General features: G+C 44.8%; 1 protein-coding gene across 3 annotated transcripts; it reads left to right on the top strand.

Annotated features, from left to right (window-relative positions):
* The first annotated feature begins 3,645 nt into the window (after nucleotides 1-3,645).
* Nucleotides 3,646-19,975, top strand: IGSF1 (immunoglobulin superfamily member 1). 3 transcript variants are annotated; one of them, XM_038588307.1, is made up of 20 exons: nucleotides 3,647-3,759; nucleotides 6,229-6,365; nucleotides 6,510-6,536; nucleotides 6,948-7,229; nucleotides 7,581-7,868; nucleotides 9,776-10,060; nucleotides 10,304-10,597; nucleotides 11,060-11,338; nucleotides 11,685-11,805; nucleotides 13,696-13,766; nucleotides 13,862-13,894; nucleotides 14,275-14,565; nucleotides 14,835-15,113; nucleotides 15,614-15,901; nucleotides 16,785-17,072; nucleotides 17,732-18,019; nucleotides 18,215-18,502; nucleotides 18,607-18,885; nucleotides 19,273-19,396; nucleotides 19,551-19,975. In XM_038588307.1, exons 2-20 carry the CDS (start codon nucleotides 6,296-6,298, stop codon nucleotides 19,684-19,686), a joined length of 4,011 nt encoding a protein of 1,336 aa, XP_038444235.1. In that variant the 5' UTR covers nucleotides 3,647-3,759; nucleotides 6,229-6,295; the 3' UTR covers nucleotides 19,687-19,975. The 3 variants fall into 3 exon arrangements, with proteins under 3 accessions (XP_038444237.1, XP_038444235.1, XP_038444236.1); XM_038588308.1 differs by having other exon boundaries at nucleotides 3,649-3,759; nucleotides 7,155-7,229; XM_038588309.1 differs by lacking the exons at nucleotides 13,862-13,894; nucleotides 14,275-14,565 and having other exon boundaries at nucleotides 3,646-3,759.
* Nucleotides 19,976-23,169: the final 3,194 nt, after the last annotated feature.

Raw genomic sequence — 23,169 nt, 5'->3', positions numbered from 1 at the left:
CTCTCTGTATCTGTCACGAATAAATAAATAAAATCTTTTTTTTTAAAAAAAGGAATGGCCTAAACATTCCCTGTCAGAAGAGAGTTGTTTAATACCAGACTCTACAGTAATCAACCAGAAGAATCCCAGATTTCTTGGGTATGTGTGTGTGTATGTGTGTGTATGTGTGTGAAAGATTCACAGTCACAGAGCCACAGGCCCAATGGATTCCTGATGGGAGAAGGCTAGCAGAGCCTGAGTCAAGAGCTCCATCCTAGCTAAGTTTCAGCCCCAGAATTTGTTGACCTCTATCACCAGCTTTATAATATTGGGCCATTCAAGTTTTCTCTAGAAATGTTGTCCAGAGACTGTTTCTCTTTCTAGAGGCAGGTGACAAGATTCAAGACCCACCAAAGGAGCCTAGAGATGAAGCTTCTCGTATCTCATTTGCCAGCTGTAGTTTGAATGAGTTCGCTTCTATGAAACTTGAATAATAAGTCCCTTCAATATTTCATAGCATCCTAGAGCAAAAGGTAAGAGTGAATCATATTCTTACCTACATAGTCCCAGGACCTTTTGCAGGCTTCCACAGCTAATTAGTGGGGAATCTGAGATCTAGATTCAGATTGCTGGTCCAAAGCACAAGCTTCAGCCCAAGGACTTGCAGAAAGCAGGTGGACACCACCATTGCCTTTTTTTCTACATTATTAACAGTGTATTTGATTGGTGCTTTTTCTATTTTACTAAGTAAAATCTGTTTTTTTAGATTTTTAATTAATTAACTATTTCTAGTTTTATCATTCCAAGCATCCAATGCAGAGGCAGGGTAGTGGTTAAGAACTTGGGATGCCTGGGTAGCTCAGAGGTTTAGCGCCTGCCTTCGGCTCAGGGTGTGATCCTGGAGTCCTGGAATCGAGTCCCACATCAGGCTCCTATGGAGCCTACTTCTCCCTCTGCCTGTGTCTCTGCCTCTGTGTCTCTCATGAATAAATAAATAAAATCTTTTTTTTAAAAAAAGAACATGGAATTGCAGGATGCCTGGGTGGCTCATTTGGTTGCCCATCTGCCTTCAGTCAGGATATGATCTCAGGGTCCTGGGATGGAGCGTGGAGCATCCTAGGGCTTCCTGCTCCCTGCTCTGTTGGGAGACTCTCCTTCTCTATCTCCTTCTGCCCCTCCCCCTCATGCTTTCTCTCTCTCTCAAATAAACAAATACAATCTTTTTAAAGAAGAACATGGGACTGCATTTCACAAACATATACAAATATTGAATCATTGTGTTATACCCTCTGAAACTAATATAATGCTGATGTTAATTATAATTCATTAAAAAGAAAGAATGAAAGCACTTAGAGGTTCAGTTACTTTGCCTAAAAAGTTTTAGAAATCCTTTCTATATAAAACTCATTTATAGATATGTTAAAATCAAGACAAATAAAAAGAACATGGAATTGTATATACAAACTGGCTGGATGTAAATCCTAGCTCTGCCACTTGCTGGCTCTTTTGGCCTGGGGTAATTTGCTCATTTGGCTCTGTGTTTCAGTTTCTCCATCTGTAAAATGGGGCCCGATAATGATAGCTATCCCACAGTATTGTTATAGGGGAGAAAATGAGTCAATTTTAGTGCCTGGTACTATCATAGTGATGTCTGTATACATGTTTTGAAAACTATCACAAATATTTTCATCCTGACAGATAGTAACTATCACTACCATGTTCCAAACAACCGTTACATTGAGTCAGTTTTACATGCCAGATGTTTCAGGAACCTTTTCTCTCCCTTCCTTCACTGGTTCCACTGCCCTAGTTTAGGCACATAGTCAAAGAAAACTGCTTGCAGCTTTCTGTGCCTTGTTTGCTGGCTTTTCCTATTGCAATTCTCTGACTCTCACAGCACCTCCTCTCTGGCCATCTCTTACATGTATTCCTCTACTGTTTATCCTTATACCAGAAATGGCTTAAGAGCAGAAACTAAAGAATAATAAGAAGAAATAAAAGAACAGGGCAACCTGGGTGGCTCAGTGGTTTAGCGCCACCTTCAGCCCAGGGCGTGATCCTGGAGACCCGGATTGAGTCCCACATCAGGTTCCCTGTGTGGAGCCTGCTTCTCCCTCTGCCTGTGTCTCTGTCTCTCTCTCTCTGTGTGTCATAAATAAATAAATAAATAAATAAATAAATAAATAAATAAATATTTTTTAAAAAGAAATAAAAGAGCAGAAACTGCTATTCTTTCTAAATCATCAGCACTTAGTACAACGCCTGGCACAAAGAAAATATAAACATTCATTGAATTAATGGAGGCTTGCCATGGCCCAGGCACTCTGTAGTGGTTTGCAAGGGTTTTTTTATTCAATCCTACCCAAACTCTGTGTGATAGTAAATGCAATTATTATCCCCATTTTACAAATAAGAAAGCTGAGTCTTGGAAAGGTTAAATAACCTGCCCCCCAAAACATATATCTTTATTTCTATGGTTATGCTATTTCTTGGGGGATAATCTGCAGTTTATAATGGTATGTAGGAACAGAGGATTCCAGGAAGCTACAACTCTTATAACCTAATGCATAAAGAGATGATATTCAATTTGCCTGTCACTTTACTTTTGTGTGGTTTGTTCTTAAATTGCAGTATTTTTCTTTAGATAATTTGTAATATTTTATGATTAATTTGGCTATTTCTTACAACAATCGATCTGCTGATTTATTGGATGCTGCATTTTAATCTCATCATACGATATATGTCAGGAGCTTTGGTTAGTGTCTTATCCATACATTTCTCACTTTAAAAAGTCTTTCATGATCAACTACACTTGTGGAAGGTTGTCTACATAATTGAAAGCATGTTACTCTAGGGCATTTGCAGAAGACTTTACAGATTAATAACAGTAGTGGCTGCAGCAGCTCCCATGTATTAAGCACCTAACAGGGACCAGGCAAACTGTGCTAGAAGTTTGACTCGCATGATCCCAACAAAGCCCCATTCTACCGCTTCTGCTGTTTTGTTTTACAGATCGGGAAACTGGGACTCAGACAGTTTAACTCACTTACTTCAGGTCACTCAGCTATTGAATAGTGGAACCTGGACTGACATCCAGATTGGTATGTCTCTAAAGCCTGGGCTTTTATCCTAGGCTGGACTCTGGAGGTTGTCCAAGTCACTTAACCCTCTCTGAGATTCAGTTTCCTCATCTGTAAAATTGAGGGAAGTTAACACATCTTGTAGAGTTGCTAGGAAGATTGGAACTAATAGCTGCCAGAGGCCCAGAGGCACATAGTGAGCTTTTAAACCATGGTGGCAATGTTTATGCATAAGTGGGGCATTAAATGGGCAGAGGAAGATCTGAGTTCCCTTTAAAGGCATTGGGGAGCTGAAGAGGAAGGATCTACAGCTTTGGCAGTCTGAAGAGCTGGCCCTCTCCCCTCCAGGATACAGTGACCCAATGAAACCCAGAGCGACAGGAGAGGGGGCAGGGGCCTGAATTTGGCTCAAGTAACCTCTGCAGGGAGTCGAGAGAGGCGGGGAGCTGGGAGAGGCTTAGAAATCCTGGTCGTCAGAGGACTGCAGGTGTCAGGCAGAGTTGGTGTAGGTGGGCTCCTAGAGCCTAGCGGAGGGAGGGGAGGAGGTTGGAGCAGACTGGCTGCAGGCGGGGGAGAGAGGGAGGCGGGGCGCGGAGCCGGAGAGGCTGTCCTTAGACAGCTCTCCTCATGCCGGGCAGTTTGCTGCATCTGGAGGAGCTCACTGGAGAATCTCCAACAGCGGAGCGGGCCTTCAACTACCGTAAGTACCTGCAAATGAGCGCAACACCCAGTGGCTGAAGATTAAATACTGGCCATGAGATCCTAAACAAAACCCCGAAATAGTCTGCCTGCTGTAACTAATTGCCTCAAATCAAACTGCTCCCCAGTCCATTCCCCCTACTCCCCTTCATCTCTCCCTTTCTCCGTCCCTCCACGGATCCCAGCTTTGCCTCGCTGAGAATTTCTGGGCACTGTAAATACCTTCCCTTTTCTTTCTCAGTCTTCCCTCCAAACCCTTAGCGAAGTGTGTACCCGGTGCCCCGCTGAGCCCAACCCCTTTGATTCCTGGAGCCCTCAAAGCTATGCAGGGGGCGAGCCATTAGACATTTCGGGTATGTCACCCTCAAAAGCACTGCGGCGCTGCCTAAGGGTGGGGAAAGTGCTTGGGGTGGAGTAGAAAGGGAGGGTAAAAGGGCTAGACTGTGGAAGTTGGGGGTGGGAGTGGGGGTGTGAAAGGCCAAAAATGGGCGTGGCCAATTAACCTGAAGCTTGCGGCAGTTTCCCACATTCCCTGGGCATAAGATTCATCTTTTGGGTTGAATGTAAATGGTACAGTTTCCTTAGTGATTGGGGAGGGATCAGCTATGCTGAGAAGCCCCCCTTCTTTCATTCCACTCAGGAGGAAAAATCCTGGTTTAGGGGTCTAAGTGGCAAGCCTGGAATCTCAGCTGGCATTTCTGGGCAGAGTCCCAGGTTGAACCTTTCCCTTGGCAGTAGAACCTGGCTTCCCCAATAAATCCTGGCCCAAAGCCTTGGGGGAACAAAGCAACAGAGTGGCACTCAAGCCTGGGCCTGGGCCTGGCCCTGAGAGGAGTGGGGAACAAGGGGCTCTGGGAGCTGAGATGAAAGAGCATCTTTAAGGTTCTACACCAGGTTAATACCCACTTTGGGAAGAAGAAAAATAGCCACCTTGTAATGATATGTTTACCATGTGCCCTGTACATATATTATATTTGATCCAACACAACAACAATGTTAGGTAGGTATTACTCCCCAACTTTACAGATAAGAAAAGTTCAGAGAAGTAATTTGAGCATTCTTCAATGCAAAGCGAGAAATGCAAAAGGCAACTGTCTCTTTGGATCTCTGACCGTCCACCTGTTCCCTACAGCCCAGATGTTTGAAAATGAATCTTCTTGTTTTCCTGCTCCTCCATCCCACCCAGTGTTAGCATTAGAGCAAATTCGAGGCTGCAGTGCTAGGATCCATTCTGGGAAGCGAAATCAGCCTTTTCCATTCCGGGAGTTGACTTTACCCCCACTCTACTGAGATAGGATTAAACAGCCAGGACCTCAGACTCTGACTAGAGAGTTGGTGGAGGAGAGTTAACTTGAGTTTGTATGATGGGGATACACCCTCCTTTGGCAAAAGGATACTTTGGATATGGTGGTAGAGAAGAGGCAGGAAAGCAGAAAGGGTCTCTCTTATGTACATGTGGTCAATAGTGGGGTTTTTTTGGAAAATGAAAAGGCCTCCCTGAATTCAAATATCTTTACCATATTTCCGAAGGGCAACGAACAAAAAGGCTTACACATTATAGGCAGCCAATACATCAATTACACCTTATATTAATTAGCTCAAGTAGCTTGATTCTCCAGCACTTACTTGAGATGAGGGTTTTGAGCTTTGGGGGGTAAGCGATAAGAATGAGAGTAATATTTCATCTGAAGCTATCTACAGAGGGGAAGGCCTGGGTGGTATGAGATCAGAAGAGTGAGGAAAGATAAGAAAGGGGAGGTTTATTTTTTTTTGTATTTTTTTAATTGGAGTTTGATTTGCCAACATAAAGCATAACACTCAGTGCTCATCCCATCAAGTGAAAATGGGGGTTTTAAATACTGGTTTTAAAGCATAGGCGTTGGAGTTATTATATAAATATCTGATATTTAATCTTTCGGCTTTGAGCAAATTAAGTATATCTCATCTGAGCCTCCGTTTCCTTGCCAGCAAAATAGGGATGGCAGGAAAGCCTCCTTTGCTAGGTTGTTGGAGGACTCAGACAAGATGATAGATAGATGATAGATAGATAGATAGATAGATAGATAGATAGATAGATAGATAGATAGATAGACATAGATGATAGATGATAGATAGATAGATAGATAGATAGATAGATAGATAGATAGATGATAGAAGATCTTAAAAGGATGAATCTCTACACCTCCCATCTCTCTCCTCCTAAAAGCTCCCCTCTGGCCTGAATTAAGTTACCTTCTGGGCCTCTGAGATTCCAGGGATGCACAGACATTTCAACAAATCTGACATTTTAGATGTCAGCAAAGACCTTAGGTGTGAAGAGAAGTGAGTGGAGAAAATGGGCAGGTGACTGTGTCATACATTTCATGCCTCTGAGAGAGTGGAAGGTAGGGTGTCGAGTGCAGTTTAGTGATCCAAACTAAACTTTGAGGAGCAGAACAAGTTACCTGAGTATAGACACTTCTGCTTTTAGATCTCACCACCTGCTGAGCGGCAAAGCCCTTCCAGACTTGAAGCACACATTGACCACCAGAGGCCCCATGACCCTGAACAGGCTGGGGGAGCGGGCTGCCATGCTGTGGACATTCACAGTCTTGCTCTTTTGCATTCGTGAGTACAAGGAAGGTGTGAGGGGAAGTCACCCTGTCATAGATCCTCCTATGGTTGGGCACCTTGGGGAGGGAGAAGAGAGGATTGAGGGTTGGTGAGGTCAATGTGGGGGCTCTTCTTTACCATTCTTATCTCTCTTTTCAGGGCTGAGTCTGGGTATGACATCAATAGGTAAGTGAGTCCTGCCGCCCCTGGTACCTTCTTTCCTGGAGGTTCCAAGACATCAGCTGCCTCTGTGGCCCCAGACACAACTACCTTGAGACCACAAAGATAATTCCCAGATTGAGCTGGTTGGAGACCAGAACCTCTCACTTCATGACCTGGTTTCCCACAGAATAGTAAAAAGCTTTATTTCAGGTGGAATGGAAGCCAGACTTGCTCTGTGTTCCCTAACTCACTTGAATCCCTTGAACAAATATCCCAGGGTCCCTAACCCATCCTCTACACGAGCAGACACTCTTGTCCCCAAGGAAAGATAAAAAGCAATCTGGGTAAGGGCTAATTGTAAGGGACATTGCAGGGCACATTATGGGTTGGAGAGGGTTGGACTGCTCACATCTTTGTGATCTTTGGGAATGACAGTGATGCAATCTCAACCGGAGCTGTGGATAGAGACCAATTACCCCCAGACCCCTTGGGAGAACATCACACTTTGGTGCAAAAGCCCCTCTCGGATTTCAAGCAAGTTTCTGCTGCTGAAGGATAAGACACAGATGACCTGGATCCGCCCTTCCTCCAAGACCTTCCAAGTTTCATTCCCTATAGGTGCCCTTACTAAGTCCAATGCAGGTCTTTACAGGTGCTGCTACTGGAAGGAAACAGGCTGGTCAGAGCCCAGTAAAGTTTTAGAGTTGGAGGCACCAGGTAAGAAGAAACTAATAGATAATCAGAAATAAACTCCAGCTCCTGGAATTCAGAGCACAATTTGTTTAATTCATTCATTCATTTATTTACCTCAAATGCATGAATGCATACATGCAGGCATTCCACAGTTAGTAAGTGCCTACTTTCTATGGGCAATGCAGATGAGGATGCAGTCTCTGGAACAGATCTAGAGAGCAAGGTCTCAACATAGGGGAGACCCCAGATCGGGGAAGGAAGGGTGGCAAATAAGGATCATACAGGGAAGGCTCATTTAAGTAGCACTTTCCTCTCCTGCTCACTGAGCATCACTATCCTTGCTCTACCTGAATTCCAGTTCGTTCTCTCCTTCAGGCCAGCTGCCCAAGCCCATCTTCTGGATCCAGGCTGAGACCTACCCTCTTACTGGATGTAATGTTAACATACTCTGCCATGGCTGGCTGCAGGATTTGGTATTCATGCTGTTCAAAGAGGGATATGCAGAGCCTGTGGATTACCAAATCCCAACTGGGACAGTGGCCATATTCTCCATCGCCAACATGACACCTGAGAGTGAAGGGGTTTACATCTGCCGCACTCATATCCAGATGCTCCCCACTCTGTGGTCAGAGCCCAGCAACCCCCTGAAGCTGATTGTGGCAGGTGGGTGTAGCTATGGCTGTTGGGGTCTGATGATCGTTGTCCCTGGGATCATGGCTGGATGAACCAGAGTTTCTGATTTTCCTTTCCTTAGCCAGGTCCTAGGCCCTGCAAGGCCTATGAGCTAGAGTCATTTGACATTTTACTGAGATGCAAATTAGAATCACACATGCTACCAGGCAGACACGTGGAAGCCAATCACTTGGCTAGTGAGTGAGCTCAGCCAAATGTCTTGCAGGTTCAGCTCATCACAGCTTTGTTGTTCTCTACTTGTTAAATATCATGCTTTCATTCATTCATTTGACTAATATGTATTGAGCACTTATCATGTGCCAGGCACTGCCACTGCAGTCTTATAAACTGGTTTTTACATTTTAAATACATTTTTGTTGTATTTGTGATTATTATTTTAAGTAAAGAAAATAGAATGAATTGTGCTAGCATCGGTGATGAAAATAAAAATGACAAAAAGTGATAGCTCGTACTTTAGATATGGCTTTATGTAAATTACTTGAGTCCTGTATATGTAGATCTAGTAAGGCAGTATCACGTTCTAAACACAGTATAAGTCTCCCCAAAATGTTCAAATGCTAGACACACCCTGTAGCCCTAGTTTGTCCACCCCATGGTCTGGATGCTTTTAGACAGAATTGGCCACATTTGTTCTAGTTCCTCCATCAGTCTAGATAGGCTTGGGGAAAGCTGTGGTGCCACAGAAGGTACCCTGGACTTAGAAGCAGTAATCTTGGTTTCTAGGTCCACCACTGACACTGCCTCCCTGTGTGGTCTTAAGCAAGTCACTTCACCACTCTGCGCTTTGGTTTCCCCCATTCTAAAATGGGATAACAGTATCTATATGACCTAATGTGTAATGCCTCTCTGTACCTCAGTTTCCTGATTTGCAAAATTGGTATAGTAATAATGCCTACCTCACAGGGTTGTTGTGAGGATTTGCCTAAATATATGTACAGTGCCTGGCACATAAGTTCTCAATAAATGGTAGATATTAATTTTATTAGTATAGCTTTTTATTGAGGATTGAATAACAAAGACTGTTTGAACTGTGTGTATGGATGTGTGTTGTATGAATGCCCTTCCAGGGTAGATTCCACTAACATACACTTTTGCAGTTACCTCTTCACTGGTATCCCTCACTAGGCCATGAACTTTTTGTTGACAGGGACTGTGTCTTCTTTATTTGTACATCCTTAGACCTACATGATGCCTGACACATCCTAAATGCTCAATGAGCATATGACAGAGTTGATCTTTCCAATAATGGATGGGTGGATCTACCTGGGATTGCTGTGGGTAAGAAGGAATGATATGAGAGTAAGGTTTGCCCTCTATTTTGTAGTATGATCCCCTTGGGGGAACAATACATGGAAAAGAGGGTGTGGCCCCATTAGCAGAGATTTCTTTGGGTCGAAGACTTATTGGCCAATCTTTCCTTACTGGTTTCTTCCAATCTTGTATTGGAAGTAGGGTCTTATGTGGGCTTAAAGTGTTCAAAAGGCATGTTTATTTCTGCAGTAGTATTCATGCTTTACAAAGATGAAATCAAAATCATTTTCAGAAACTTGGATTCTTGGGTGGTTGGAAGAGTACATTCGGCATTTCAGGAACCTAAAGATACAGGCAATTACAGATGTAGATGTTCCACTGAGACATAGCCTTATACATAGTTAGAGCTCAGTGGAACTGATGAAGTCTGGTGAGAGAGGAGGTACCTAACTGGACATGCCCTTGATTATCTCCTAAAGGAGGCTGATGTTCAAGGAAGGGAGAAGGAATAGAGGCTAAACTTCAACTACCACTCCTTGTCGTTAGAAAAAAACTAGAAAAATAAAATTAGGAGATAATAGGGAAGAATTATCTTATCTCTAATTCAGAGTCTCTTCCCTTTCTAGGACTCTATCCCAAACCAACTCTGACAGCATATCCTGGGCCCATTATGGCACCTGGAGAAAGCCTGAACCTCAGGTGTCAGGCACCAATCTACGGAATGACCTTTGCTCTAATAAGGCTTGAAGATTTGAAGAAATCCTTTTACCGCAAAAGGCCAATAAAAAATGAGGCATATTTCTTCTTCCGGGCTTTGAAAATCCATGATGCTGGACATTACCTCTGTTTTTACTATGATGAGTCATACAGGGGTTCACTCCTTAGTGATATCCTGAAAATCTGGGTGACCGGTAAGAGAGGGGAATGCCATGGGACCTATGTTAGAGGCTGTGGATATACAACTCCTTCTGTGCCCCCCACCCCCGCCCCAGAAAACCTGATCATGCAACCAGAGCTAATAGTGGGGAAGGGAGCATAATTTGTACAACTGGGCTTAGGGTGGGATTTGCCAAGGGTGGACTGGAGGAAGAGAACCCTTCGTGGTGAGAGGGGAGTCAGAATACTAGCCCTTTATATTTTGGGTCTCATCCTAGACACTTTCCCCAAGACCTGGCTACTTGCTCAGCCCAGTCCTGTGGTCCAGATGGGTCAGAACGTGAGCCTGTGGTGTCGAGGGCCAGTGGATGGAGTGGGGCTTGCACTCTATAAGAAAGGAGAAGACAAACCACTTCAGCTTTTGGATACCACCAGCATTGATGACAACGAGTCATTCTTCCTCAACAATGTGACCTACAGTGATGCTGGCATCTATAGTTGCCACTATCTCCTCTCCTGGAAGACCTCCATCAGGATGACATCACACAACACTGTGGAACTTGTGGTTGTAGGCAAGTGTTAACAAATGTCATTCGTTTTTATCATCATTACAGTATTCTAAGAAGGAGCTAGCAGCCCGGTACCCTCTTGGAGTTATGAGCCAAGGAAAAATACACTAGGAAGATGGTGTAGAATTTTCTCCAAAAACTTTATGTACTTTCTCTCCTAGGACTGTTACTCAGGCCATGCCTTTCAGCATGGCCTAGCCTCATTGTGACCCCGTTATTTTCCTTCTGGCCAGCGGAAACTTATAGATATGAGGTCATCCTGACAGAAGGTAGAAACCCAAGAGTCTTTAGAGCACTGAGGAGTGGGCCAAGAGGTTCTAAAGCATGGTCAAATTTTGAGACCACTGATCTAGTGGAAGTGGAAAGATAGGAAAGATCAAATAGGAAGCTGAGAAACATTTTTGGGGCCAGGGGTACTGAATTCCAGGTCACTTATTCAAATTCTTGTTTCTGTATTGGTTGCAGATAAGCCCCCCAAACCCTCCCTTTCAGCCTGGCCCAGCACCATGTTCAAGCTAAGAAAGGCCATTACCCTTCAGCACCGAGTACCCCATCCAGTACTTGAATTTTCTCTGGAATGGGAAGAAAGAGCAACATTCCAAAAATTCTTGGTAGATGGAGATTTCATCATCAGCAATGCTGAAGGAAAAGGCACAGAAACTTACAGTTGCAGCTATCGCATAGAGGCACACCCCAACATCTGGTCAGATCGCAGTGAGCCTCTGAAGCTGATGGGGCCAGCAGGTGAGAGGACAACTCTTCCTAGGGTTGCCCCTCCATGGCTTTGGTCATGCTACCCCTGGGATCCTGAAGCAGTGCCCAGAAAGCTATGGAAAGGGGAGTCAGGGATTGTAAATCAGGGCCCTCGGGTTTGGGCACACTTCCCCTGGGGTGATCTCATAATCACTCAAAGACAATGAGCAGCATACTTTCAAAGCTCCCATTCTTCATGAAAAAGAAGGCCCCTTCTGTCACTCCTTCCTTTCACCTTCAGTAACCAGCTCCTCCTCCCTCCTCCCCGCAACCCCAAATGTGTTCACCTCCCCCCTTCTCTATCAAGGCTCCTGCTTCTCATCTTCTCTGGTCACAGGCTTTCTCACCTGGAATTACATTCTGAATGAAGCTATCAGATTGTCCCTAATCATGCAGCTTGTTGCCTTGCTGTTGGTAGTGCTGTGGATAAGGTGGAAGTGTCGGAGACTCAGAATCAGGTAACCATCTTATTCCAGCCCCTTGTCCTTCAATCTAGCTGAGTCCAGGCTCTCCAGATACTCAGAAATGAGTTTTACCCCCATTGACATAAGCCACAGGGCCACACTGTTTGTATTCTCCACCTTCTGGGCTTAAGAAACAAGACTTTCCCATCCCAGCTGTTTTTCTTTCACCTCACAGAGAGGTCAGTACCCAAGCCAGAGGGTAGAGAAACATAATTCTTGGAGGGAGAAGCAATCCAAACCTCATTCTCTGATTTGCCTCCCCCCTCCTGCCCAGGAGAGTGCCCAAATCTCCCTCCCAAGCCACCCTGCCCCTCGGAGATGATTGATGTCTCTCACTGAATTTAGTTTGAATTTTTTTCTCTTGTAAGAAGCCAAGCTGTCCTGTCTCCCTGGGTGTTATCCAACTCCTGTCTCAACTTTTCACCCTTACCCCTAGCTTTCAAGAGCTAGAGAGGCTTGTGGTCCCTCTTAGTCTCCATAGGAACCAGTGTCTCTACTGCTCTGGTCTCCAACCATCTGTGCAGAGCATTCTGAGAATATAATCTTAACCTGGATGGGCATCTGATGAAGCAGTGGATTAGGCCAGAGAATCAAACTGCTTCCTCTGAACCGCAAAATGGCAAACCAAACAGGTTATCCAGTCCTTTCCTTTGATCCTTTGGTGTCCCTTGGGCCATCCTGATCCCCTGGCCTATGCTCAGGTGATTCTGCCTGAAAACAGGAAGATAAATGACAGGTCCTAGGTTGGTGGGGGTCTCAGCCCCTGAAGGTCTTACCTACTCCCCCAACCCTCTGCTTCTGGCTGTAGCCCCCTCATCATGATCATAGGTCTTTGTGTGTCTGAGAGTATTCAATACACAATGGATGATGACTGTGATTGCATGTGTCTGTTTTCCACCAGGATCTGAGGGACAGAGTGCTTGGGTAATTAGAAGGGAGCCTCCTAAATCATCTGTAAAAACCACCATCCTTTGAGTTTTCAAAAAGTCTCAGTGGGGTGCCAGCCCTACTTGTCCTCAGAATCCATCCTGAGTCCCACACGTTAGGGTAACCTCCAAGCCAGGGATTAGAAAAAAAATGTAGCTTCAAGTGCCCCGCCTCAGCCCAGGACCACTACATCAAAAGATGAGCTCAGAAAGCAGATTTCAGAGAAAGCAGCTTGAAAAGCATGTTTTCCTGACCCAGAAGGAGGGTCATTGTTTTCTAAGTACGAATTGCCAAATGGATTTTGGCTTAATATCATCTAATTCTACAGGACCCATAACCCAAAGCTGCTGCACATTGCTAGTCATAATCTGGGTGGGGGTAGAAAGATCCCACTCTCTGACAAGCTTAGCTCAGCACTGACAATCTTCGGGTAATTCACTGCGGCTGCCTAGGCAACCCTTCCATAACAAAGGCAGGTGAGGCAGGTCGGTCTGAGGACCAATACTGCCATAATACAAACTGCTTCCAAACTTAAACTTGATGACGGAGAAACACCCAAGATTTTTCTCTCCACCCCCACACCCACCACCCAGAGCTGCCGATCACTCTGAGCTCCGGGGGTTCTGAGAGCTGAAATTACAAAAGCATTTTCACATCTGACAACTCAATTCCAGCAACAGCCTAATCAGGGGCCATGGGGAGCTGACATCTGATATAGGCTGGGAAGGGGGGAGGGGGCAGGGGGCACGTGGGTCATGAAAGAGCAAGAGGTTTGTAGGTGGTGAGGCCCTCAAAAAGAAAAGTCATCGATGTCAGAAAAGATTATATCCCATTATCCTGCCCAAATCCAATCCCTATTGGGTGGTGAGTAAGCCAATGACATAAATTGCCGCCCCCTTCTCTCCGCCCTCCCCCTAACCCCAGCAGCTCCTCTCATCTCTTTTCTGGTCTCACTAGAGAAGCCTGGTTGCTGGGAACAGCTCAAGGGGTCACCATGCTCTTCATAGTCACGGCCCTTCTCTGCTGTGGTGAGTACAAAGGGGTGGGGAAGGGGCCTGGGCAGAAGGCCGGGTGAAGTCCCGTGGGGGAGGGGGCAGAGCCTTGGCAGCAATTTCTTTTGCAGGACTGTGCAATGGGGTATTGACAGAAGAGACTGGTGAGTTTTTCCTGCTCCAGACTGGGACATTCCTTCCTGGAGATCCGAAATAACTACAGAGTGTCAGTGTCAGTGGCCAGGGAGTGACTGGTTGGGAGGGAAGGACAGCCAGGAAGGGGCACTTGCTAAAACTGCTGGCAAAATTCAGCCTCCAACTCTGATTTCTGCTTGCAAAATTTCCCCTAAGCTTCTGCACTTTCCTGAGGCTCAGCTAAGACATAAGCTTCCCCTTTCCCCAGCACCTGCAGAAGGAAGGAAACAGTTTGGATTTGGGTTGAAAGGGGAGGTGGACATTGTGATCTGGGTAGGGGGTTCAAGGGCAAAGAAACAGGGAGGGGAGAGAGGAGGGAAGATGGCTTTATTAACTCTGCTGTTTCTAGAAATAATCATGCCAACCCCTAAGCCTGAGCTGTGGGCAGAGACCAACTTCCCTCTTGCCCCGTGGAAGAACTTAACCCTCTGGTGCAGAAGCCCTTCTGGCTCAACTAAGGAGTTTGTGTTGCTGAAGGACGGGACTGGGTGGATTGCAACTCGCCCGGCCTCCGAGCAGGTCCGGGCTGCCTTTCCCCTTGGCGCCCTAACCCAGAGCCATACCGGGAGTTACCACTGCCATTCATGGGAGGAGATGGCTGTGTCGGAGCCCAGTGAGGCACTTGAGCTGGTGGGGACAGGTAAGAAAAGGCAGAGGTTCCTCCCGGGGTGACCTTCAGTGCCCTGTGATTCCAACACTGTTCCTAAGGGTAGGGAATGCACAGAGCCCAGAGCTCAAGGGGCTTTGCAGCAAGGAGAGGAGGAGCCCTGAAATGGAGGAGGGGGTTGGGAAGATAGTGAAAATGGCCAGTCCAGGATGGATTTCTTTTTTGCTGACAAAGTGACTCCAAGTGTTCCATCTGGGCACCTCCAAACTTCGACCTCCTTTTTCACCCCATTTGTTTTCCAGACATCCTCCCCAAACCTGTCATTTCTGCTTCCCCCCCAATTCGGGGCCAGAAACTGCAAATCCGGTGCAAAGGATGGCTGGCAGGCATGGAGTTCGTTCTGTATAAGGAGGGAGTGCAGGAACCTGTCCAGCAACTTCATGCCGTTGGGAGAGAAGCCTTCTTTACAATCCAAAGAATGGAGGATAAAGACGAAGGCAATTATAGCTGCCGTACTCATACTGAAAAGCGCCCCTTCAAGTGGTCTGAGCCCAGTGAGCCCATGGAGCTTGTCATAAAAGGTAGAGTTGAAAAGGGTGTATGAGGGAGGAGGGGGAAGGCAAAGCTCTGGGTCAGACACTCCTCTCCCCACAGCAAATTTTGCTGCTGGTCCTAGGAGCCTGTGTCCAATCTTAGAGCCAGGCAGGCGTGGCACTGGGTGTGCCAGGGCCTCTGGCTGCACGATATTAATAGCCATAATCGTTATTAATAGCTGGGGTTTGTGGAGGGTGATTTAATTTTTCTAATTATTTTCATATCAATTATCTCATTTAGATATAGGCCAAATATTCCAGGGAGGCAGAGCAGGTACCATTTCCCCTTCTTGCCCAAATGGGCAAACTGAGCTGCAGGGGACCAGCAGAGCCCTAATGACAGTTCACTCTTTTAGCTAGCCTCCATTGCCTGCCCTGATGGCTATAGAAAACAAAGCAGCTTCCAGGAACCATTATTTGCTATATTAGCTATCTTTCTTTTTTCTCTTAATTTGGTTTTGTGTTGTGTTTTGTTTTTTGCCTTCTAGAAATGTACCCCAAGCCCTTTTTCAAGACATGGGCCAGCCCTGTGGTCACTCCTGGTGCCCGAGTGACTTTCAATTGCTCCACTCCCCAGCAGCACATGAGCTTTATTCTTTACAAAGATGGAAGTGAAATAGCATCCAGTGACAGGTCTTGGGCAAGTCCAGGGGCCAGTGCGGCTCACTTTCTGATCATTTCAGTGGGCACTGGTGATGGAGGGAATTATAGCTGCCGCTATTATGACTTCGCTATCTGGTCTGAGCCCAGCGACCCTGTGGAGCTCGTGGTGACAGGTCAGGAGTGGGGAAACACAGATGGAGGCAAGACTGACACTGGAATGGTGGGTGGAAGGGCTGTCAAAGGGAGAGGAAACATGCTCCTTCTAAAAGTCACCAGAATAGAGCACAGGACTCTTGATCTCAGGGTCATGAGTTCAAGCCCCATGTTGGGTATGGAGCCTATTCAAACAAACAAACAAATAAAACTAAGTCACCAAGAAAGTGCTTAGGAATGTCACTGGTACATGTAAACAGTTCATGAAAGGCAGAAGACTCTATTATTATTAATACATGGAGAAGAGACAAAGGAGAGGGGAGAGGCAAGTAATTCACTTCTAGGGGAAGAAATGAGGCAGACGAGGGTGTCCAATCTCCAGTGCCAAGCTCACATTGCCCTATTTCTGAAATCTTTTTGTGACTTGGCCTTGAGCTTTAGGCTCAATGTTCACTTTTTCTTTAGCTGGGCTGTCAGAGATTGGCAGGCTGGATGGCCCTCAGAGAAAGGGCAAAGACCTTGAAATGACAGCTGCATATTATGCAGCCATTACAAATGATAGTTTTCAAAGGCTGATTAACGTCATAGGAAAATGTTTACTATATAAAGTTAAGTGAAAAATATTAAATTACACAATTGTACATACAGTAGGACCCGAGTTATGCAAATAGTTACAGTTACAATAACATGGAAACATAGAGAAAAAATGAGAAAGAAATATAGAAGCGTGTATAAAGAGTGGTTATCTTTGAATGGTAGAATTGTATTTTCTTAGGTTTTTTTTCTATATTTTCTAACTTGTTACAATAAACACATATTGTTTCTTACAATAACACTAAAAGAAAACGATCTGCATAAAGTGAGGGGCAGGCATCTCTCAGGTTGTGGTCTGTTGAATTTCAGAATTCTACCCCAAACCTACTCTTCTGGCACACCCGGGTCCTGTGGTGCTTCCTGGAAAGAATGTGACCCTGCGCTGCCAAGGGGCTTTCCAAGGCATGAGATTTGCCCTCTTGCAGGAGGGAACCCAGGTTCCCTTACAGTTCCAGAGCACCTCCGGGAATTCAGCTGACTTCCTCCTCCACACTGTTAGAGCAGAGGACTCTGGGAACTACAGTTGTGTTTACTACGAGACAACCATGTCAAATAGGGGATCACATCTCAGCAAGCCCATTATGATCTGGGTGACTGGTAAGAACAGACAAGATATATTTAAGAAACAAAACAGATGAACATATGGGGGAAAAAAAGAGGAGGGAAGCAAACCATAAGAGATCTTAATGATAAAGAGCAAACTGAGGGTTGATGGAGAGAGGTGGATGGAGGTGGGCTAAATGGGTGATGGGTATTAAAGAAGGCACTTCTTATGATAAGCACTTATGATGTAAGTGATGAATCATAAATTCTGACCCTCAAACCAATATTACACTATGTTAACTAACTACAATTTATTTTTTTAATTTATTTATGATAGAGAGAGAGAGAGAGGCAGAGACACAGGCAGAGGGAGAAGCAGGCTCCATGCACCTGGAGCCTGACGTGGGATTCGATCCCGGGTCTCCAGGATCCTGCCCTGGGCCAAAGGCAGGTGCCAAACTGCTGCTCCACCCAGGGATCCCAACTAACTACAATTTAAATTAAAAAATTGAGAAAGAAAAAAATAATGAGATTAAAAAAAAGAACAGACAAGATATGAGACTGAGATAGAGACAACTCGAGTAGGGGTATGGAGGGTAGAAGGCTAGGCCAGACCATGGAAGGGAACTACTGTATCCAGAAGGAGAAAGATGAAGGGTTAACACAGCAAGTGATAAGTTTCCATACTCTCTACATCTTTGGTCTCTTTCTAGACACATTTCCCAAGCCATGGTTGTTTGCTGAGCCCAGTTCTGTGGTTCCTATGGGGCAGAATGTTACTCTCTGGTGCCAAGGGCCAGTCCATGGAGTAGGATACATTCTGCACAAAGAAAGAGAAACCACTTCAGTGCAGCTCTGGGGATCCACCAGTAATGATGGGGCATTCCCTATCACCAATATATCTGGTGCTAACATAGGGCGTTACAGCTGCTGCTACCACCCTGACTGGACCAGCCCTATCAAGATACAGCCTAGCAACACTCTGGAACTCATAGTCACAGGTAAGGGGAAGGTGCTCTGGGGCAAGCATGGGAACTTAGAGAGGAGAGAATGGACTGCAAGAGGATTCATTGAAATAGTTTTTGAAGAGCTCAAGGAGAGGTAAGCAGTAGTCTTTCCTCTTTATTGAACAGACTCCAGGGGTGGCACACTGGAACATGGCCTCCTCTCTCTGACCAGGAGTTAATTTCTTCTAGGTTTGCTCCCCAAACCCAGCCTCTTAGCCCAGCCAGGTCCTATTGTGGCCCCTGGAGAAAATATGACTTTTCAATGCCAAGGGGAACTACCAGACTCAACATTTGTCCTGTTGAAGGAAGGCACTCAACAGCCTTTGGAACAACAGAGCCCAAGTGGGTACAGGGCTGACTTCTGGATGCCAGCAGTGAGAGGTGATGATTCTGGGGTCTATAGCTGTGTTTATTATTTGGACTCTGCTCCCTTTGCGGCTTCTAATCACAGTGACTTCCTGGAGATCTGGGTGACTGGTAAGGGCCTGCAGACCTCAGTAATAGTCTAGTGAAGTAATTAGTCCCAAGAGGGTTCAGGGCCACTTCTTCTAACACTGGTTGGTTGTCCTGGTTGGTTGCAGATAAGCCCCCTAAGCCCTCGCTGTCAGCCTGGCCCAGCACCATGTTCAAGCTAGGCAAGGACATCACCCTTCAGTGCCGTGGCCCCCTGCCAGGTGTTGAATTTGTCCTGGAACATGATGGAGAAGAAGCACCTCAGCAGTTCTCAGAGGATGGGGACTTTGTCATCAACAATGTAGAAGGAAAAGGCATTGGCAACTACAGCTGCAGCTACCGCCTCCAGGCCTATCCTGATATCTGGTCAGAGCCTAGTGATGCCCTGGAACTGGTGGGGGCAGCAGGTAAGAGGATAATCCCTCCACAGTCCTGGCATAACCTGCCTGGGGTATCAAAGACAGTCCAGGTAGAGACCACTCAAAGATGGAGGTGGGAGAGTTTGGAGTCAGAGACTTCAAGTGTGGTCATCTTTCTCCTAGGGATGGTGAGGAGGTGGACCTCAGATCCACCTACAAATAGTAAGCAGGATACTTTCAAGGCCTCTTCCACCCTCAAAAGGAGGGCAGGTTCTGCCTTAGCATAAGTGCTGGCTCTAACCAACCCCTCTGCATTCTCAACATGGCTCCCAAGTGAACGCTGGAGGAGGCCAGATGAGGGGGCAACAAGAGATCAGGGGGAATGTACATGTGCTAACCTCCATGGCTTTGGTTTCTGCTCTTTTGTCATTACAGGGCCTGCTGCCCAGGAGTGCACTGTGGGGAACATTGTCCGAAGTAGTCTGATTGTGGTGGTAGTTGTAGCTTTGGGGGTAGTGCTAGCCATAGAATGGAAGAAGTGGCCTCGACTCCGAACCAGGTAAATGCCTCATGTCAGTCTCCTTCTATAAACCCAGGGCTGGTAGAAAAACAATAGTCTTAATGTTCCTCGAGTATCTGAGCCCCATAACAAACCTGTTTTCAGGTTGATACTTTTAGATTCTCCCTTAGTCATATCTTTTTTCTCCACACAGGGACTCAGAGACAGATGGAAGAGACCAGACCATAGCCCTTGAAGAGTGTAACCAAGAAGGAGAACCAGCCACCAACACCAGCTCTCCCTCCTCCGTCTCTCAGGGAACCTCAGTGGAACTGCCAGTCCCAGTATAATAATCTCCTCCTTTACAAGAGCTTTCTTCTCTCTTTTATCCTCAGAGATCTGCAAATCGGACTGATTATACTGGGAGTCAACCTCATCTACTGTTCATTGGCCACTAATCACCTGAGCTGGGTCAAGGGGATTCTGGGATTTGAGAGCTCTACCAGGGTGAGATGTTTCCTGAAGAGAGATTCCCCACTCCTGTAACTCCTCACTGTACTGATTTACTGGTGCATGAAATTCTATTAAATATGTATTCTTCTGAATAAAAAGAGTATTCACTATTTAACTGCAAAAAAACTATGGCAGTGGTTTTTCCATGGGTTTCTTGTCCACTTATAGCTTAGAAATGGTATACTGGAGCTGACCATCATAGCAGAATAAGAGCATGGGGCTGCTAGCACAAAGGAAGGTGCTTAAAGATGGGGTAGGGAAGGCTCCAAAAGAGTACTTCCCAATTTGGTTTGAGACATGGTCACTAAGTAGGATGTCCTTTTGTCCTTCCATTTTACTATTGAGTGGATGGATGGATAAATGGTAATGTTCTCTTCAAGTTCAGCCCAAAGAAGCTAAACATTGAAAGTATATCCCTTTCACCATGTTACTTCCACAGCATATCTGCTTTTAAACACTAGGATTAGCCCTCTGCAGAACTTTGAAATTGTTGAAGTGTGTTTATGGCCCTTACCTAACAATCTTAGTATATGTGCTGCTAAAGCGAGCACCTTACCTAACAATCATGGAGTGTACATTAATTCACCCATACGTGTAAGTGATTGATAAATTCTGAATACTTTGCCATTCCCTGAAGAGAGTTTTGTTTTCCCAAAGGAATGGGTCTCTGGTAGTGGGATCTCAGAGAGTGAGTAAGCAAGTGAAGCTGGGAGCAGGTGATTCCTGCTGTCTCCTCCCAGAACTCTAAATAGAGACCAGCTTGCATGCTGAACCCATGATCTTCCTTGGATCAGCATGCCATTTGCTCTATGGGTGGGAATTCAGTACATATTAGGGGCGTTGGATTAGGGAAGGGGGCTTACCTAGTTCCTTGAACCTGTTCAAGACCTCAGAAGAATTGACCTACAGGTCCTAGAGGAGGTCATGATTCCTCAAACCTGGCCCTGAACTTCCTTACCTCCCAACACTGTTTAATTCTAAGCTAACACTGTTCAGTAGAGCAATGCATGAGGGTGCTGCACACAGTAAGTTGTTTATCCCAGACCACAATAAAGTTTAGAATTTTATTGTAAGATAAAATTTTACATTAAGGAGCTTATTTACCCAGCAACTTAATGGAAAAAAATGCATCCCATTTCCCTTAATCCTTATAGAATGAAACACTGAATACTATAAACTAATTTGTATTAAGCTCTTTGGAATGTAGAAGTACAAAGTCTCACTCTGATTTCCATTTGATGAGATGCTATTAGTGGCTTATACTAATTTCTTATAGTGTTTCTAAAAATTGCATTTCAAAAATGCTTTTACATTTGAATTTAGCAAAACCTAATTGTTGCTTTCTGCTGATCACTACTCTCTGCCTTCAAACTCTTAATCCCTAACCCTCAATCAAGCTGTACATTTTGAACATTAAAGGGTGGCTTGTTGTTGGTCCTTGGTTTTAGGATAGAAGTTCTTTGCTCAGGTCTGATTTTGTTTTGCAAATCATCAGGTGTTCCAAAGTGTATTGTCAAGGCTAGTGGCAGGGCTATGCAAGTTAGCAAGTGATTACTTGATTACTTTAGCTGTTAACCAAGTGAAAGAGAAATAAAAGAAGAGCAGAGGGCCAAGGTCTGAAATCTAGAGAAGCCTCTGAGTTAGAAGAGCAGGAAGAAGATGAGGCAAAAATGACAGAATAAAAGACTTGTGAAATCCAGACATTGAATCTGAGATCTCCTATATCATAAAGATTTAAACACAGGTAGGTGCTCATGGAATCAGATAAAATTTTGATAAACCTTTCAATGAGAAACAAATAGTGAGAAATATTGTGACACTGGACTGTTAGTTGGTTTTCTAAAAACACTCACATATACCATTCTTTCACTTAGAGAACCAAGTTCTACATGTTTTAGAAGGGAAAAAATAGTTGTCAATTAACTGTGAAATACTTAAAGACAAAGAGTGGCGTTGGGATTTAACTTTCCTACTTGCTGTCAGAGCTATCTCAATGAATTAAATATCTATTTATAATGCAGAAGTCGTCACAAACTATCTCAATGAATTAAATACCTATTTATAAGGCAGCCTTAGCTTGTTGCTGACAATGCTCCACATGGCACTTTTTTCAACCTGGTTGCCATGGGAATCAGTCCCTTTACCCCTGGCTGGCCTCTAATCATCAGGCTAGCATTGAGTAATTTATGGGAAATGGAATTTCAGTTAGGGTGGAATGGACGTTTAGGAGCAGAATTTGTCTCTGGGACTCTAGTAACACAGGCCAAATATTCTCTACCCATGTTTTTAAAAAATGTAAATTACTCCTGATCCTTGAGCTCACACACCTTTGGCCCTAGCATCTCACAGCTACAAATATTGTCAAGGTGGTGTGGTCCAATCCCCAACCCAGTACACAATCTCCTTCACAATAGAGCATACAGGTAGGTACACAGCCTCTTTCTGTACACCTCCAGGGATGGGGAATCCACTTCATGACACAACCTGAGAATTTCAAATTGTTTGATTGATCCCATGTCTGCCTGTATATATTCCATTTGTATTCACTGGCTCTAGTTCTGTCTCAAGTAGCAACCCAGATGGAGTCTACGTCTTACACATAATAGTTTTACAACATCAAGAAGATACTGTTGTCTTCCCTGAGTCCAGAATATCTCACTAGTAGTGCTTCCAGGTTTAGGCCAACATTCATTTGCAAATGTATCTCTATGTAGTTAACTCAGTTACTGAGACTTCAGAGAGGGCAGTATTCACGGACACCCAACTCCTGCCATGTTCATAGTATACTTTATAGGTTTTTAAAATATATTTTTACATATTTTATATATCTACTATTGTATAGAATAATATACTATAGAATATTAAACAATGATAAATGATGTCATGAAAAATAAAGCAAAGAAAGGAAATACAAAAGTGTGTGTCCAGTGGGGAAATTGTTGCAATTTAAAAGGGGTAACTTAAATTGCACTACTGGGAATTTACCCCAAAGATACAGATGCAGTGAAACAGCAGGACACCTGCACCCCAATGTTTATAGCGGCAATGTCCACAATAACCAAACTGTGAAAGGAGACTTGGTGTCCATCGAAAGATGAATGGATAAAGAAGGTGTGGTCTATGTATACAATGGAATATTACTCAGCCATTAGAAATGACAAATACCCACCATTTGCTTCAATGTGGATGGAACTGGAGGGTATTATGCTGAGTGAAGTAAGTCAATTGGAGAAGGACAATCATTATGTAGTTTCACTCATATGGGGAATATAAAAAGTAGTGAAAGGGATTATAGTGGAAAGGAGAGAAAATGAGTGGGA

This window comes from Canis lupus, chromosome X (assembly GCF_011100685.1).
Source record: "Canis lupus familiaris isolate Mischka breed German Shepherd chromosome X, alternate assembly UU_Cfam_GSD_1.0, whole genome shotgun sequence".
Lineage (NCBI taxonomy): Eukaryota > Metazoa > Chordata > Mammalia > Carnivora > Canidae > Canis > Canis lupus.
Note: the sequence above shows the minus strand (reverse complement) of the source record. Positions and strands in the feature narration are given on the sequence as shown.

Excerpts from the sequence above, each read along its gene's own strand:
- IGSF1 (XM_038588307.1), top strand. The coding sequence starts at position 6,296 with ATGACCCTGAACAGGCTGGGGGAGCGGGCTGCCATGCTGTGGACATTC. Across the intron at positions 11,339-11,684 it reads GAAGCTGATGGGGCCAGCAG|GCTTTCTCACCTGGAATTAC; the intron begins GTGAGAGGACAA and ends CTCTGGTCACAG. Across the intron at positions 14,566-14,834 it reads ACTTGAGCTGGTGGGGACAG|ACATCCTCCCCAAACCTGTC; the intron begins GTAAGAAAAGGC and ends TTTGTTTTCCAG.